Source organism: Pristiophorus japonicus, chromosome 9 (assembly GCF_044704955.1).
Source record: "Pristiophorus japonicus isolate sPriJap1 chromosome 9, sPriJap1.hap1, whole genome shotgun sequence".
Taxonomy (NCBI): domain Eukaryota; kingdom Metazoa; phylum Chordata; class Chondrichthyes; family Pristiophoridae; genus Pristiophorus; species Pristiophorus japonicus.
Genome location: NC_091985.1, coordinates 168,639,611 through 168,654,233, shown reverse-complemented (window position 1 = coordinate 168,654,233; position 14,623 = coordinate 168,639,611). Strand labels below are relative to the sequence as shown.

General features: G+C 48.3%; 1 protein-coding gene across 1 annotated transcript; it reads right to left on the bottom strand.

The window, feature by feature from the left end:
• Positions 1-3,727: 3,727 nt before the first annotated feature.
• LOC139272752 (cystatin-like) lies at positions 3,728-13,039 on the bottom strand. The gene is made up of 3 exons (XM_070888863.1): positions 12,830-13,039; positions 6,114-6,230; positions 3,728-3,981 (listed from the first exon to the last, which is right to left on the bottom strand). Exons 1-3 carry the CDS (start codon positions 13,037-13,039, stop codon positions 3,892-3,894), a joined length of 417 nt encoding a protein of 138 aa, XP_070744964.1. The 3' UTR covers positions 3,728-3,891.
• Positions 13,040-14,623: the final 1,584 nt, after the last annotated feature.

The following is a 14,623-nucleotide window of genomic DNA, read 5'->3' as shown; positions in this document are numbered from 1 at the left end:
GGATCAAGACCTAGCTCTGTCAAGCCCGTGTAGTGGCTGGTGTGCAACGGTCACAACACGTTAAAAGACGCACAGGCATCTTCCACCCTTTCGTATGTAGTTCAGGACCTAGATTATCAGGTCCCTCATTGAAACACTTGTGAACTCATCCTTTTTTGGTGTGGAAGCGGGTCATCCTCGATACAAGGATTGATATGTTACTGCAACTTGTCTGGAGACCATTTATACTGTAAGCTAGTAACATAGAAACATAGAAACATAGAAAATAGGTGCAGGAGCAGGCCATTCAGCCCTTCTAGCCTGCACCACCATTCAATGAGTTCATGGCTGAACATGAAACTTCAGTACCCACTTCCTGCTTTCACGCCATACCCCTTGATCCCCCGAGTAGTAAGGACTTCATCTAACTCCCTTTTGAATATATTTAGTGAATTGGCCTCAACTACTTCCTGTGGTAGAGAATTCCACAGGTTCACCACTCTCTGGGTGAAGAAGTTTCTCCTTATCTCAGTCCTAAATGGCTTACCCCTTATCCTTAGACTGTGACCCCTGGTTCTGGACTTCCCCAACATTGGGAACATTCTTCCTGTATCCAACCTGTCCAAACCCGTCAGAATTTTAAACGTTTCTATGAGGTCCCCTCTCACTCTTCTGAACTCCAGTGAATACAAGCCCAGTTGATCCAGTCTTTCTTGATAGGTCAGTCCCACCATCCCGGGAATCAGTCTGGTGAATCTTCGCTGCACTCCCTCAATAGCAAGTATGTCCTTCCTCAAGTTAGGAGACCAAAACTGTACACAATACTCCAGGTGTGGCCTCACCAAGGCCCTGTACAACTGTAGCAACACCTCCCTGCCCCTGTACTCAAATCCCCTCGCTATGAAGGCCAACATGCCATTTGCTTTCTTAACCGCCTGCTGTACCTGCATGCCAACCTTCAATGACTGATGTACCATGACACCCAGGTCTCGTTGCACCTTCCCTTTTCCTAATCTGTCACCATTCAGATAATAGTCTGTCTCTCTGTTTTTACCACCAAAGTGGATAACCTCACATTTATCCACATTATACTTCATCTGCCACGCATTTGCCCACTCACCTAACCTATCCAAGTCACTCTGTAGCCTCATAGCATCCTCCTCGCAGCTCACACTGCCACCCAACTTAGTGTCATCCGCAAATTTGGAGATACTACATTTAATCCCCTCGTCTAAATCATTAATGTACAATGTAAACAGCTGGGGCCCCAGCACAGAACCCTGCGGTACCCCACTAGTCACTGCCTGCCATTCCGAAAAGTACCCATTTACTCCTACTCTTTGCTTCCTGTCTGACAACCAGTTCTCAATCCACGTCAGCACACTACCCCCAGTGGTGTTGCTTTTCCTCCCCCTATTCCCACCGAGGAACACCCAGACTGCAGTCCATCAGACCTGACCAGAGCCCACCTGTATTTCCAGATGCAGGCCATTGCCCGAGGCCTGGTGTTCCCCTCACATATCCTGCCTCTGGACAGGAGCCTGAACCCAATAGCAGCAGAGCAAAGACAGCTGCTGCTGCCGGCCAGAGAGACCAGCATCATCGGTAATGGTCTCTGGCTCCTGTCATTGGGACATAGTAACACAGGAACAGGAGTAGGCCATTCAGCCCCTCGAGCCTATTCCACCAGTCGATTAGATGATGGCTGATCTATATCTTAACTTCATCTACCCACCATGGTTCCGCAATCTTTAATACCCTTGCCTAACAAAAATCTATCAATCTCAATTTTGACATTTTCAATTGACCTATCCTCAACAGCTGTTTGTGGGAGAGAGTTCCAGATTCCCAGCACCCTTTGTGTGAAGAAGTACTTCCTGATATCACTCCTGGATGACCGAGCACTAATTTTAAAATGATGCCCCCTTGTTCTGTACTCCCCGAGCAGAGGAAACAGTTCCTCTCGATCGACCCTATCGAATCCTTTGACCATCTCAAACACCTCAATCAGATCAGCTCTCAATCTTCTATACTCAAGGGAATACAAACCTAGTCCATGCAACCTGTCCTCATAATGTAACCCTTTTAGCCCCGGTATCATTCTGGTGAATCTGCACTGCATGCCCTCCAAGGCCAATCTATCCTTCCTGTGTTGCGGTGCCCAGAACACAACGCAATCGAGAATCACCAGCTGGAAGGTTTCACCTCCGATGGACCAACCTGCTGGCGTTGAAAGAAAAAGGGCCTTAGCTTCTGTCAGCACCAGGACTTTACTGCCTACCCTCTCCCCTCCAATTTGCGGGGGCTGCGTGCGAGCGGGAAGGCAGTGCCACATACTCCTGTCCAGAAGCAGCAGCCGGACGACTCCACCCCACTAGCCTTTGAAGAAAAGGGAGTACCTTTTTTCCCCACCACAGCTTTATGGACTGTCTCTTTCAGACCCTCCCTCCGGTTTGAGGGGACTGGATGCAAGCGGGAAGGCACCACAACGTGTCTGAGGAGAGCACAGACCCAGGATCATGATGCTGGAGATATGGCAGCACCACTCCTGCCTTGTAACCCAAAGTAACCCAAAGCAAGCGCCCTACTCGGAACTCCTTCGTGGCAAGCGAGCCCCAGGTGGGCAGAGGAAACGTTACAGGGACACCCTCAAAGCCTCCCTGATAAAGTGCAATATTCCCACCGACACCTGGGAGTCCCTGGCCAAAGACCTACCTAAGTGGAGGAAGTGCATCCGGGAGGGCACTGAGCACCTCGAGTCTCGTCGCCGAGAGCATGCAGAAACCAAACACAGGCAACAGAAGGAGAATGCGGCAAACCAGTCCCACCCACCCCTTCCCTCAACCACTGTGACAGGGACTGTGATTCTCGTATTGGACTGTTCAGCCACCTAAGGACTCATTTTAAGAGTGAAAGCAAGTCTTCCTCGATTCCGAGGGACTGCCTATGATGATGATGTGTCGTTGTGCTCGGGGATATGAAATTTGGTGAGCGCTGTGTGGCGCTGGGTTACTTGGGACAACTAACATTGCCAGCTCACTGCTCCTCCAGGCCTACAATAACAGACAGTGATTTATGTGAATTGTGTACATGGGATTAAGCGCAGGGGCCTCTCGGGCCGGATGGGCACCATGAATGATGCCCTGGAAGTCTGACCATCATTCTGCTGCTATCTGCTCAAGAGGAAAGTGATTCAGTGCCACTCTCAGATAATCTTCAAACACATCTGGTGCCCTTTAAATGCTTCCTGTCAGCACAGGAAGTGGCTGCCCCGTAGTCGCTTTTCAATGTCTGTGAACAGGGCCGGAAACTTGCTTTAAGGCACTTAGCCCTTATAGTGACTAGCAAGTCTTCTTCGATTCCGAGGGATTGCCTATGATGATGGCAGTGTAACCATTGAAGGTTTGGGCCTGCTCCGCTGTAAGCACTCGGTCTATCTCTGTGTGGAAACCCTGCGTGTACATTGGCACTACAAATGGAACGGAGACCCAGCAACAGCTCCTTCTTCCTCAGCTTCACGCTGGGGGAAATAAAACACACAACTGGGCACCATTTGGTAGAAATTGGCATGATTCTGTTGCACAAGGTTTTATGCAGAATAAACCAAGTAAAATGGGCTGTTACAAACAAAAGGTGATCTGAGAACTCCATTGTAAAGCTGCAACATATCTGTGCAATGAACTTCAGTGTAATAACAAGCCACACAGTTAGTTTAAATAAGAAATCAGTAACTATGGTAGTCATGGTATGTAGACTTATGCATTGTTTAATGGGAAGATGTGATTGCAGCAGTCTGATAGGTCGAGTGGATTGTGCCATTTGGAGTACATACACCCTCGTTATCTGCTTTTGGACTTAGTCATATTTCTGAAGTGGGCCAATTTGTGACAAAGGACGCACATTGTTCATCTCCTATTGGTTGACTGTGTTGCACTGGCTTTGCAGAAGGTTTCTTTCATGACGCCAAAAAGTACTCAGCACTTCAAAATGGCAGAGGAGATTCTGCAATTAAAAAAAAAGTATTTCATAATATTTCCAATTTTCAGAGATTAAAAATGATTAAGCTTGGAATCAGCAGGACAGGTTGGTGCAACCCGTGAACATAGTGCCCTTTCACCTCTGGCTGCACAGGGTATGTGATTTTTCTTTCCTTGGTCCAGATATTCCTCTTAGCTGCTCGCGTTCCACCAACGTTACTTTGCTGCAAATCCCGCTGATCGAAATGGAATTTCTGTCACACTTCCAGCGAAGTAACGCCCACGGAGCGAGAGCAGCCCATAGGAATTTCCTGCCTCTCTTTGTTCATTGCAAAGGTCCACTGAGGCCCTCTGTCAGTCTCAATCCAGCACAAAGCTGGTCACCCTTTGGCAGGAATTGGCAGGATTCTGGCGATTTTCCTGAACTTTATAAAGATTTCTTGTGTTTGTACTGAAACAATTTGCACTAGTGCAATGCACCTATTTCTCATCGACATGCTGCCCCTTGGCGACATCATCAGAAAACACAGCATCAGTTTCCACATGTACACTGACAACACCCAGCTCGATCTCACCACCACTTCTCTCGACCCCTCCACGGTCTTTAAATTGTCAGACTGCTTGTCTGACATGCAGTTCTGGATGAGCAGAAATGTTCTCCAATTGAATATTGGGAAGACCGAAGCCATTGTTTTGGTTCCCGCCACAAACTGCGTTCCCCAGCCACTGACTCCATCCCTCTCCCCAACTTCTGTCTGAGGCTGAACCACACTGTTCGCAACCTAGGTGTCATACCCTAACCCTAACCCTAACCCTGAAATTAGCTTTTGACCACATATCCGCAGCATAACTAAGACCGCCTTTTCCACCAAGGTCTCTGCCCTTGCCTCAGCTCATCCGCTGCTGAAGCCCTCATCCATGCCTTCCACATTCTACCCTACGTAAACTCGAGGTGATCCAAAACTCGGCTGCCCGTGTCCTAACTCGCACCAAGTCCCGCTCACCCATCACCCCTGTGCTCGCTGACCTACATTGGCTTCCGGTTAAGCAACGCTTGATTTCAAAATTCTCATTCTTATTTTCAAATCCCTCCATGGCCTCTCTCCTCCCTATCTCTGTAATCTCCTCCAGCCCCACAACCCCCCAAGATGTCTGCGCTCCTCTAATTCTGCCCTCTTGACCTTCCCTGATTATAATCGCTCAACCATTGGTGGCCATGCCTTCAGCTGCCTGGGCCCAAAGCTCTAGAACTCCCTCCTAAACCTCTCCGCCTCTCTACCTCTCTTTCCTCCTTCAAGACGTACCTTAAAACCTACCTCTTTGAGCAAGCTTTTGGTCACCTGCTCTAATTTCTCCTTATGTGGCTCAGTGTCAAATTTTTTAATCATAATACTCCTGTGAAGTTCCTTGGGATGTTTCACTACAGGTTGTTGTTGTTGTTGTAGTGAGCTGGGAGACAGGTGTTAATGCAGGTTGGTGTGTCAGAGTAGAAGGAGCTTTATCCGGACTCCAAGGGCTAAATTACAACGAGAGATTGCACAAATTAGGATTATCTTCCCTCGAATTTAGAAGGTTAAAGGGTGATCTGATTGAAGTTGTCAGGATATTAAGGGGAACAAGCGCTTTGGGACGTCCTGAGTTCGTGAAAGTCGCTTTATAAATTCAAGTCTTCCTTTCTTTCTTAATGGCTTCTCACTCTTAGGCAATTGAGAATATATATCTTGAAGTATCACTCACTTAGTATTTTATTTCATTTATCTTTTGAGACTCTGCTCCTGCCTTTTGTATTATTATTTCTGCACTTTTTCTTTCTTGCTGTGTTCTGTTGTTTATATTTGCTGTTCATACGCTTTCTTTGCCTGCTCACTTGTCCCACGATCCCATTTCTCTTTCAGATTCTATTATCAATCTCCCGTTCCTACGAGTATCGGCTGCATTGTATCTCATGTTAAGGAGCAGCCCATCGTTGGGCACCGAGATCCTTTCATGTGCTGATCTCTCCTCCGCTACTGAGCACTTTTCTCACGAATTTTGTGTGAGACGAAGCCCTTAGATTCTGGTATGTGGGAACATTCTTACCTGCTTCTATTTTCTGTCCAGATCCTTCACACTCCTCCACACCCCAAACCACAAGGACAGGTAAAACGCCTCTCTTACCTCAGATGTTCCTGCAGTCTCGGTTATAGAGCAAAACTTCACATTTTCATCAGCTCCCTTCTTGCACTGTGTTCTTCCCAGCTCAACATCCAGAATGTACAATAATCCACCAATACCCTAGCAAAATACAAGTATTTACAGCATTTAATCAGCGAGAATCAGTTGACTGCAGTCTATGAACCATGTCTACTACTTTCAGTCTATGAATGCTCTTTAATACTAATTAAGACTAATTATGTCCTGTTTCTGACTGCTCCATTTTTGATCGGGGCAGAGGAGCGGTGAGAGATCGGGGCCCAGGAGAGGTGAAGGTTCGGGGCCCAGAAGAGGCGAGGGCCCAGGGACCGCACAGGCCCAGCCCACACTGCGATATGTGTGCGCGCTAGGTCCGTGCAGCAGAGCTGGTCTCCAGTCGTCTTGGTTAACCCTTGCCACTGGACCAAGACCGAGCTCTGTCAAGCCCGTGTGGTGGCTGGTGTGCAATGGTCACCCCACGTTAAAAAAATCCACGCACAGGCATCTTCCAGCCTTCAGGATGTAGTTCGGGATCTGGAATGCCAGTTCCCTTATTGAAACACCTGTGAACTCATCCCTTTTTTGGCATGGAAGCAGGTCATCCTCGATACGAGGGACCGCCTAATACCATAATACTAATACCAAATTCTAGCTGTAGCTATCAATCATGTTATGAGTATGTTGGCAGTTGGTAAAGCAGTTATTCCTAGTTACCATAACAACTAAGTGCCTTAAAGCAAGTTTCCGGCCCTGTTCACAGACACTGAAAACCGACTACGGGGCAGCCACTTCCTGTGCTGACAGGAAGCATTTAAAGGGCACCAGATGTGTTTTGAAGATTATCTGAGAGTGGCACTGAATCACTTTCCTCTTGAGCAGATAGCAGCAGAATGATGGTCGGACTTCCAGGGCATCATTCATGGTGCCCATCCGGCCCGAGAGGCCCCTGCGCTTAATCCCATGTACACAATTCACATAAATCACTGTTTGTTATTGTAGGCCTGGTGGAGCAGTGAGCTGGCAATGTTAGTTGTCCCAAGTAACCCAGCACCACACAGCGCTCACCAAATTTCATATCCCCAAGCACAACGACACATCATCATCATAGGCAGTCCCTCGGAATCGAGGAAGACTTGCTTCCACTCTTAAAATGAGTCCTTAGTTGGCTGAACAGTCCAGTACGAGAGCCACAGTCCCTGTCACAGGTGGGACAGACAGTGGTTGAGGGAAGGGGTGGGTGGGACTGGTTTGCCACACGCTCCTTCCGCTGCCTGCGCTTGGTCTCTGCATGCTCTCGAGGTGAGATGAGATGAGACTCGAGGTGCTCAGCGCCCTCCGGGATGCACTTCCTCCAGTTAGGGTGGTCTTTGGCCAGGGACTCCCAGGTGTCCCCATTAACTCTGTTTCTCTCTCCACAAATGCTGCCTGACCTGCTGAGTATTTCCAGCATTTTCTGTTTTTATTTCAGATTTTCAGCATCCGCAATATTTTGCTTTTGTACTAAGTACACACTAACTACACACTAACTAGTACAACTGCACACATGGCAAGGGATTCAGTTAGTGAGTTTAGTGAGTTTGAGGAGGGGGTGAATCACAGCGTGAGGAGAATCAAGTGGTGATACCAGAAGGTGAGCAGGATCCGGCTGCCGGGGTGCCACATGGATGCTATCAATGACCCTCTATACTTGGGGAAATCCAGCAGTAAGGAGAAATTGGGCCAGCGTGTCAAGCTCAGTGAAAGAGATGGACATACTGACCTGGTTTAACAATACATCAGTCATCAGTTTGACAGATGTGTGGGCCGCTAATTGACTGCCAGCGCTGATGTTCCCGATACTAGCCTCAGAGGGTGGTGGAAAAAAGAAAGACGCGCCTTTGTATAGCGCCTTTTATGACCTTCGGATGTCCCAAAACGCTTTACAGCCAATGAAGTACTTTTGAAATGTAGTCACTGTTGTAATATAGGAAATGCGGCAGCCAATTTGCGCACAGCAAGCTCCCACAAACAGCAATGACCAGTATTAGTACAAAAGCAAAATACTGCGGATGCTGGAAATCTGAAATAAAAACAGAAAATGCTGGAAATGCTCAGCAGGTCAGGCAGCATCTGTGGAAGAGAGAGAGAGTGAAAGAGGGAAGGGGAGATGGAGGGTGGGGGAGATGGAGGATGTGAGAGAGAGGGCGTGATCGGGGCCCAGGAGAGGTGAGGGTCCCAGGGGCAGCACGGGCCAGCCCACACTGTGATATGTGTGCGCACTAGGTCCGTGCAGCAGAGCTGGTCTCCAGTCGTCTTGGATAATCCTTGCCACTGGACCAAGACCTAGCTCTGTCAAGCCCGTGTGGTGGCTGGTGTGCAACGGTCACCCCATGTTAAAAAAATCCACGCACAGGCATCTTCCACCCTTCAGGATGTAGTTCGGGATCTGGAATATTAGGTCCTTCATTGAAACACCTGTGAACTCATCCCTTTTTGGAGTGGAAGCAAGTCATCCTCGCTTCGAGGGACTGCCCATGATGATAATGGGGAAAGTGCCCTCTGCCCCGTTTGGAGCGGATAATTTGAATTAAATGAATATTCTCTGCCAGAATTGATGGGGCAGAGAATAGAGTGAAATTGGCCTCTTTAACTTTTAAAAAAACATCGGGGCAGTGTTTGGGGCGGCAGAGAGATAGAAGTGAGTCAGGAGCGGGGCGGAAGGTGGGCAGTGTCATCAGCGGCGCGCTGAGCACGTTAGCGTGATGGTTATGACATCAGCGCAATGCGGATATGCTACGCCACGCTGACGCGTAGCAACGTCCCTCCCCTTCAGTTAAAGGGGAGGGCCGCTGTGAGCTCTGCAGTCACTTCAACTGGGGCACCAGGGTGGCCAGGCCAGCAGCCCAGCACCTAAGAGGGCATGCTGGTGGCCCGGCCGAACCCATGACCGACATTGTCGGGCCGACTTCAGAGACCCGGCGACAATCAAAATAAAATGGCAGCCGCGCACCCTCCCCTTTAAGGGCAGATGTGCCACCCAGCCACTGGCAGCATCCAGCCGGGAGGCACCGAACAGCGGCAGTTCCGATCCCGCAGAACAATTTCCCTCGGGGGGCAGAAAGGGGTCACTGCCGGGCAGTAAGGGGTGGGCAGGGCCTGACCCAGGGGCAATTTCGGAAGGGTTGGACAATCCGCCTGCCCCCGGTCAGAAAGGCCTTACCGCCCCATTACTCCCTCAGCACTGCACTGGGAGTGTCAGCCTCGATTATGTGCTCAGGTCTCTGGAGTGGGACTTGAACCCACAACCTTCTGACTCAGAGGCAAGTGTGCCACCCACTGAGCCACGGCTGACCCCACAAAGGTGGCATAAATATTGAGGGCAAAGGTGACATTGATTGTCACTGGTAGTGCCTTCCATATGGTGCAGGTTTGCTGCTCATTGTCTTGGAGCAGGTATCACAGCTTTCAAATTGAACCTAAGACGATTCTCCTCTGTTGTTAAGAACATAAGAACATAAGAAATAGGAGCAGGAGTAGGCCATACGGCCCCTCGAGCCTGCTCTGCCATTCAATAAGATCATGGCTGATCTGATTATGGACTCAGCTCCACTTCCCCGCCCGCTCCCCATAACCCCTTATCCCCTTATCATTTAAGAAACTGTCTATTTCTGTCTTAAATTTATTCAATGTCCCAGCTTCCACAGCTCTCTGAGGCAGCAAATTCCACAGATTTACAACCCTGTTTTAAATGGGCGGCCCCTTATTCTAAGATCATGCTCTCTAGTTCTAGTCTTCCCCATCAGTGGAAACATCCTCTCTGCATCCACCTTGTCAATCCCCCTCATAATCTTCTACGTTTCGATAAGATCACCTCTCATTCTTCTGAATTCCAATGAGTAGAGGCCCAACCTACTCAACCTTTCCTCATAAGTCAACCCCCTCATCCTCGGAATCAACCTAGTGAACCTTCTCTGAACTGCCTCCAAAGCAAGTATATTCTTTCGTAAATATGGAAACCAAAACTGCACGCAGTATTCCAGGTGTGGCCTCACCAATACCTTATATAACTGTAGCAAGACTTCCCTGCTTTTATACTCCATCCCCTTTGTAATAAAGGCTAAGATTCCATTGACCTTCCTGATCACTTGCTGTACCTGCATACTATCCTTTTGTGTTGCCAGGCCTGAGTTTTTAGTATAATAGTGGGTGCAGGCAGTCCACTTCTGGTGCCCTCGGACTTCCTTGACATGCCTCTTTGTTTTGTTTGCCTCCCCATGAAATCCTGTAATGTGAAGCTCTGAACGCAATCCCCATATCTTACAACGGAACAGTCGGGCCGTTCCCGTCCCCATGGAGAATAAACTGTCTGGTCTTTAATGCTCAATTTGAATGGATGAGCTGGGCGGCAATGAGGTGGGAAAGCAGAAATATTGTGCCCTAATTTGAATAGAGAGAGATAGAGAGAAGGAGGTAGACTCTCTCAGCGACTAACCAAGTAATTGATTTCACATGTCATCATCATAGGCAGTCCCTCTTGTCGAGGATGACTTGCTTCCACGCCGAAAAGGGATGAGTTCACAGGTGTTTCAATGATGGACCTAATATTCCAGATCCCGAACTACATCCTGAAGGGTGGAAGATGCCTGTGCGTGGATTTTTTTAACGTGGGGTGGCCGTTACACACCAGCCACCACACGGGCTTGACAAAGCTAGGTCTTGGTCCAGTGGCAAGGGTTAACCAAGACTAACTGGCGACCAGCTCTGCTGCACGCACCTAGTGCGCACACATATCGCAGTGTGGGCTGGCCCGTGCTGCCCCTGGGCCCTCGGCTCTTCTGTTGTCACACAATGACAACAAGGACATCAGTAACTGGCAGTAATGCAGAAATGGAAGTACGTCGCCAATAAATGTACCAAGCTGATTCCCTGATTTGTAAGCAGACACTGAATATTGAAAGGAGAAGAGTAATGTTGAGGTGACTGAAGGAATGATCCAAGGAAGGAGGTTTTGAGGAGGCATTTGAAGGTGGGGACAAAGGTAGTAAGACCAAGGGATTCAGGGAGTAAGGTTGCCATCTCTAGTTGGATGTATTCCAGGAGGTTTCATCACATGACCTCCTGCCTCCAACCACCCTGCCCCCATGTTCTTGCCATTGGTCGTCCGACATGCCCATTCTCATGGTGCACCGCCTTCCGATTACAACAGGGAGGGCGTTCCAGAAGGTGGCGCCCAGACTGCTGGAGCAGAGGGAAGGAGGAATGCAAAGGAGGCCAGAGTTGGAAGGGAGAGGGTGTATGCTGGGAGTGCAGAAAGCTGCAGAGGTAGGGTGGGGTGAGGCAGTGGAGAGATTGGTAAATGATCACGAGGACTTGCATTCAATATGTTGGGGGAAAGAGAAGTGAGGACCGAGGTGAGCGGGAGTTTGTGCGAGATGTGATGCAGACCACAGAGTTTCGGAGGAGTTGAAGTTGGGTGGACTATGGCAGGCCGGTGAAAACAGTGTTAGAGAAGGTGAGCTCGCAGGTGAGAATGGGTGTCTCGGCAGCGGTGGGGGTAAGGTAAGAGAAGAACTCAGAGATGTTCAGAAATAGTGTGGCAAGCACTGCTCAGTCCCTGCAGTCTTCTGTTTCCTCCAGACTTATAGTACTCATGTTATCCACCTCACCAGGTTGAATTGCTGAGTGAAGCCCACCAGAATTAGGGCCCAAGACCTTCTGGTGCATAGCCATCTGAATTTCCCACCCTCCCAACATCCATGAGTTTAAGTCCAATGCCCTGAGAAGGATCTCCACCATTGCTTGTCATGTGCGTTGCCTCCATGCTGCCATTTACTGCACTGAGAAAAGAATCACCTTACATCACAAAGCCCGCCTTTACCCTCAGGAATATCATTGCATCACAGGCCATGATGTGTCGTGGCAACCAGACATCTGAAGCTCTGTGAACTGTCATTTTTCTCATCCATTTGTTTGATGACAACACAACAACAACTACAACAACTTGCATTCATAAAGCAGCTTTAACATAGTAAGATGTCCCAAGGTGTTTCACTGGAGCATTATCAAACAAAATTTGACACCGAATCACATAAGGCGATATTAGGACAGAGGTAGATTTTAACAACAACAACACCATCCCAAAAGTGCTTCACAGGCGTATCACGAGACAAAATATTTGACACCGAGCCACATAAGGAGAAATTAGGGCAGGCTTGGTCAAAGAGGTAGGTTTTAAGGAGAGACTTGAAGGAGGAAAGAGAGGTAGCGAGGCGGAGAGGTTTAGGCAGGGAGTTCGAGAGCTCGGGGCCTAGACAACAGAAGGCACGGCCACCAATGGTTGTGTGATTAGAATCAGGGATGCTCAAGAGGGCAGAATTAGAGGAGCACAGATATCTCAGGGGGTTGTGGGGCTGGAGGAGATTACAGAGATAGGGAGGGGTGAGGTCATGGAGGGATTTGAAAGCAAGAATGAGAACACAGGTAAAATACATGGAAAAAAACACTGCAAAAATTTTGGTTACTTCTTCTTCATTACAGCATTCTCCGTGTACAACAGGAGCAGGCCCAAGGTGCTAACAGTGGAAAAAATAAAATAAGGCATGCCGCCCATGTGACCTTTTATAATGTCATGAAGCCAGGGGCCAGCCATGTGTCCTTCCCTTCCCAACTATATACAAATATCATCTTACCGTTTAAAATATTCTGAATCCTGGTTTAGTTACCTGTACTTGTGCTGACACAATCCTAGTGACTTTGAAAAGATGATCATCTTTTGAGAAAAAGTTGAGCGATTCCACTGCAAAATCTAGTGAACTCTGAACTCCCTCATTATTCGGATCAATGAGTTCAGGGTCTAACCTCTCCTTCATGGCGGAGACCGAGAGGAAAGCGATGTTGAAAAGGACACAGAGGCTCTGCCAGCTGACAGCCATGTTTCACGCAGCAGAATGGAGTGACTCAACAGCGAGCTTTGGGCCTTTATTTGATCATGTGCTCACCTGGCAGGGTGCGTCAGACTACTTTGCATTGTAAACAGTCGTGTTTTATCATGTTGCTGGTCTGAAGACTGCTGGACTGTGGCCTATTCTGCACATTATAAGGTGCCAATTGACAGCCAAGCTGAATAGTTACAATGCAGGCAAGTTCCAGCAGCTCTGCTCCATGGCACCATTTCTTTCAGAATATAATCATTAACAGAATTACCACTCTCAGACACTGGTTTAATATTTAGTTACTGGATCGTTTCCCAAATGAAAAAAACGTAGAGAAACAATGGTTTCATCATTAAAGGAATTGTTTAAATAAGTAGACATTCTTAAAAGCGAGTGGCCATTTGCTTAAATAAGTTCTGCTGTTACAAAATGACTGAATTAACAGCAGTTTTTAGTAAATGTTACTGATTTTACTGGCTGCTTCTGTTTTTCTCAGTCATATGTCATTTTCCTTACAAGTCGCCTGAGCCATTCCAAACACAATTCCATAAAAACACCTTTAAGATGTTTTTCATCCAATTTCCAACAGAAATTAAGGGTCAGTTCTCCTCTCTGGGAGGGAGAGTGGTGGCTGAATGCCTGAAGGTGCAGTGCACCAGAGAGGCACTATGCCTATGAGGAGAGCACTGCGCTCAATTTTCCTGGCCTCCGGGCCATTTGCATGATCTGGGTGTACTCCTGGTACAGGCTGGCCCTCCCTGGCAGGGCCTGGCAATGAGAACTACCCGACCTTTACCAGCTGTGCTGTGCCCTTCCGTTCCAGGAAGTGAACCGGTGACATTTAAATGAGGCCCGGGAGTTAAAATACGCTGGGCTTTAAACCTAGGCCAGCGAATGTGTCTCACTCTTGTCCCACTCTTGTCCCACTCCCCCACCCGCCCGAAACCTGCTCCAGGTTAAAATTAACCCTGAGAAATGACCTGTTAAATGACCCGTTAAATGACCCATGAATTGGCACCTTCTAATCGACTGTAGATGAATGAATCAGCAGCGGTCCGGCTCACAATCAGTGAGTAGCAATGAGGGACAAACAAGTAGCACATAACTGAGCAACTAAATTACCCGTTTTTTGTTTTATTGATCCAAACCGATGACCAGGGAAATGTCAGTTCAAATTATACCAACCAATTTCTCAAGTTGGTTTGACCCGCTGTCTTGAATCTATCCCCCTGCTGAAGATTCACTGCCAACAGAAACAACTATAACGTAAGAAAGCCATAAAGAGATTGTCAACAAAATCCAAGGGCTGGATTTCCGACTTTGATGTTTTTGAGGCGGTAATGGCAGTGGGGCAGGAAAGTTAGCGCCCGTGAACAGTTTGCACCTCAGTTGGTAAGTTTGGGCAGCTGGGCCCTGAGTCAGGGGGGGCAGTGCCAAGGGAGGCATTGTAAACCTCTCTCGGGGCGTTAGGATGGGAATCTCCCGAGCTAAAGAGCCGGACCGGGAGCGCTCTGAGAGATGTCTGGGGTGGGGGACCTAAAACCCCCCACAAAAACATTCCCAAAACATTGCCCACGCCACCAC

What these genes read in the sequence shown, in the direction of transcription:
- LOC139272752 (XM_070888863.1), bottom strand. Translation starts at nt 13,039, where the DNA reads ATGGCTGTCAGCTGGCAGAGCCTCTGTGTCCTTTTCAACATCGCTTTC. An exon ending in TTGTGTCAGCACAAGTACAG is followed by an intron (nt 6,231 to 12,829) that starts GTAACTAAACCA and finishes GTATTTTGCTAG; the next exon opens with GGTATTGGTGGATTATTGTA. An exon ending in AGACTGCAGGAACATCTGAG is followed by an intron (nt 3,982 to 6,113) that starts GTAAGAGAGGCG and finishes TTTTAATTGCAG; the next exon opens with AATCTCCTCTGCCATTTTGA.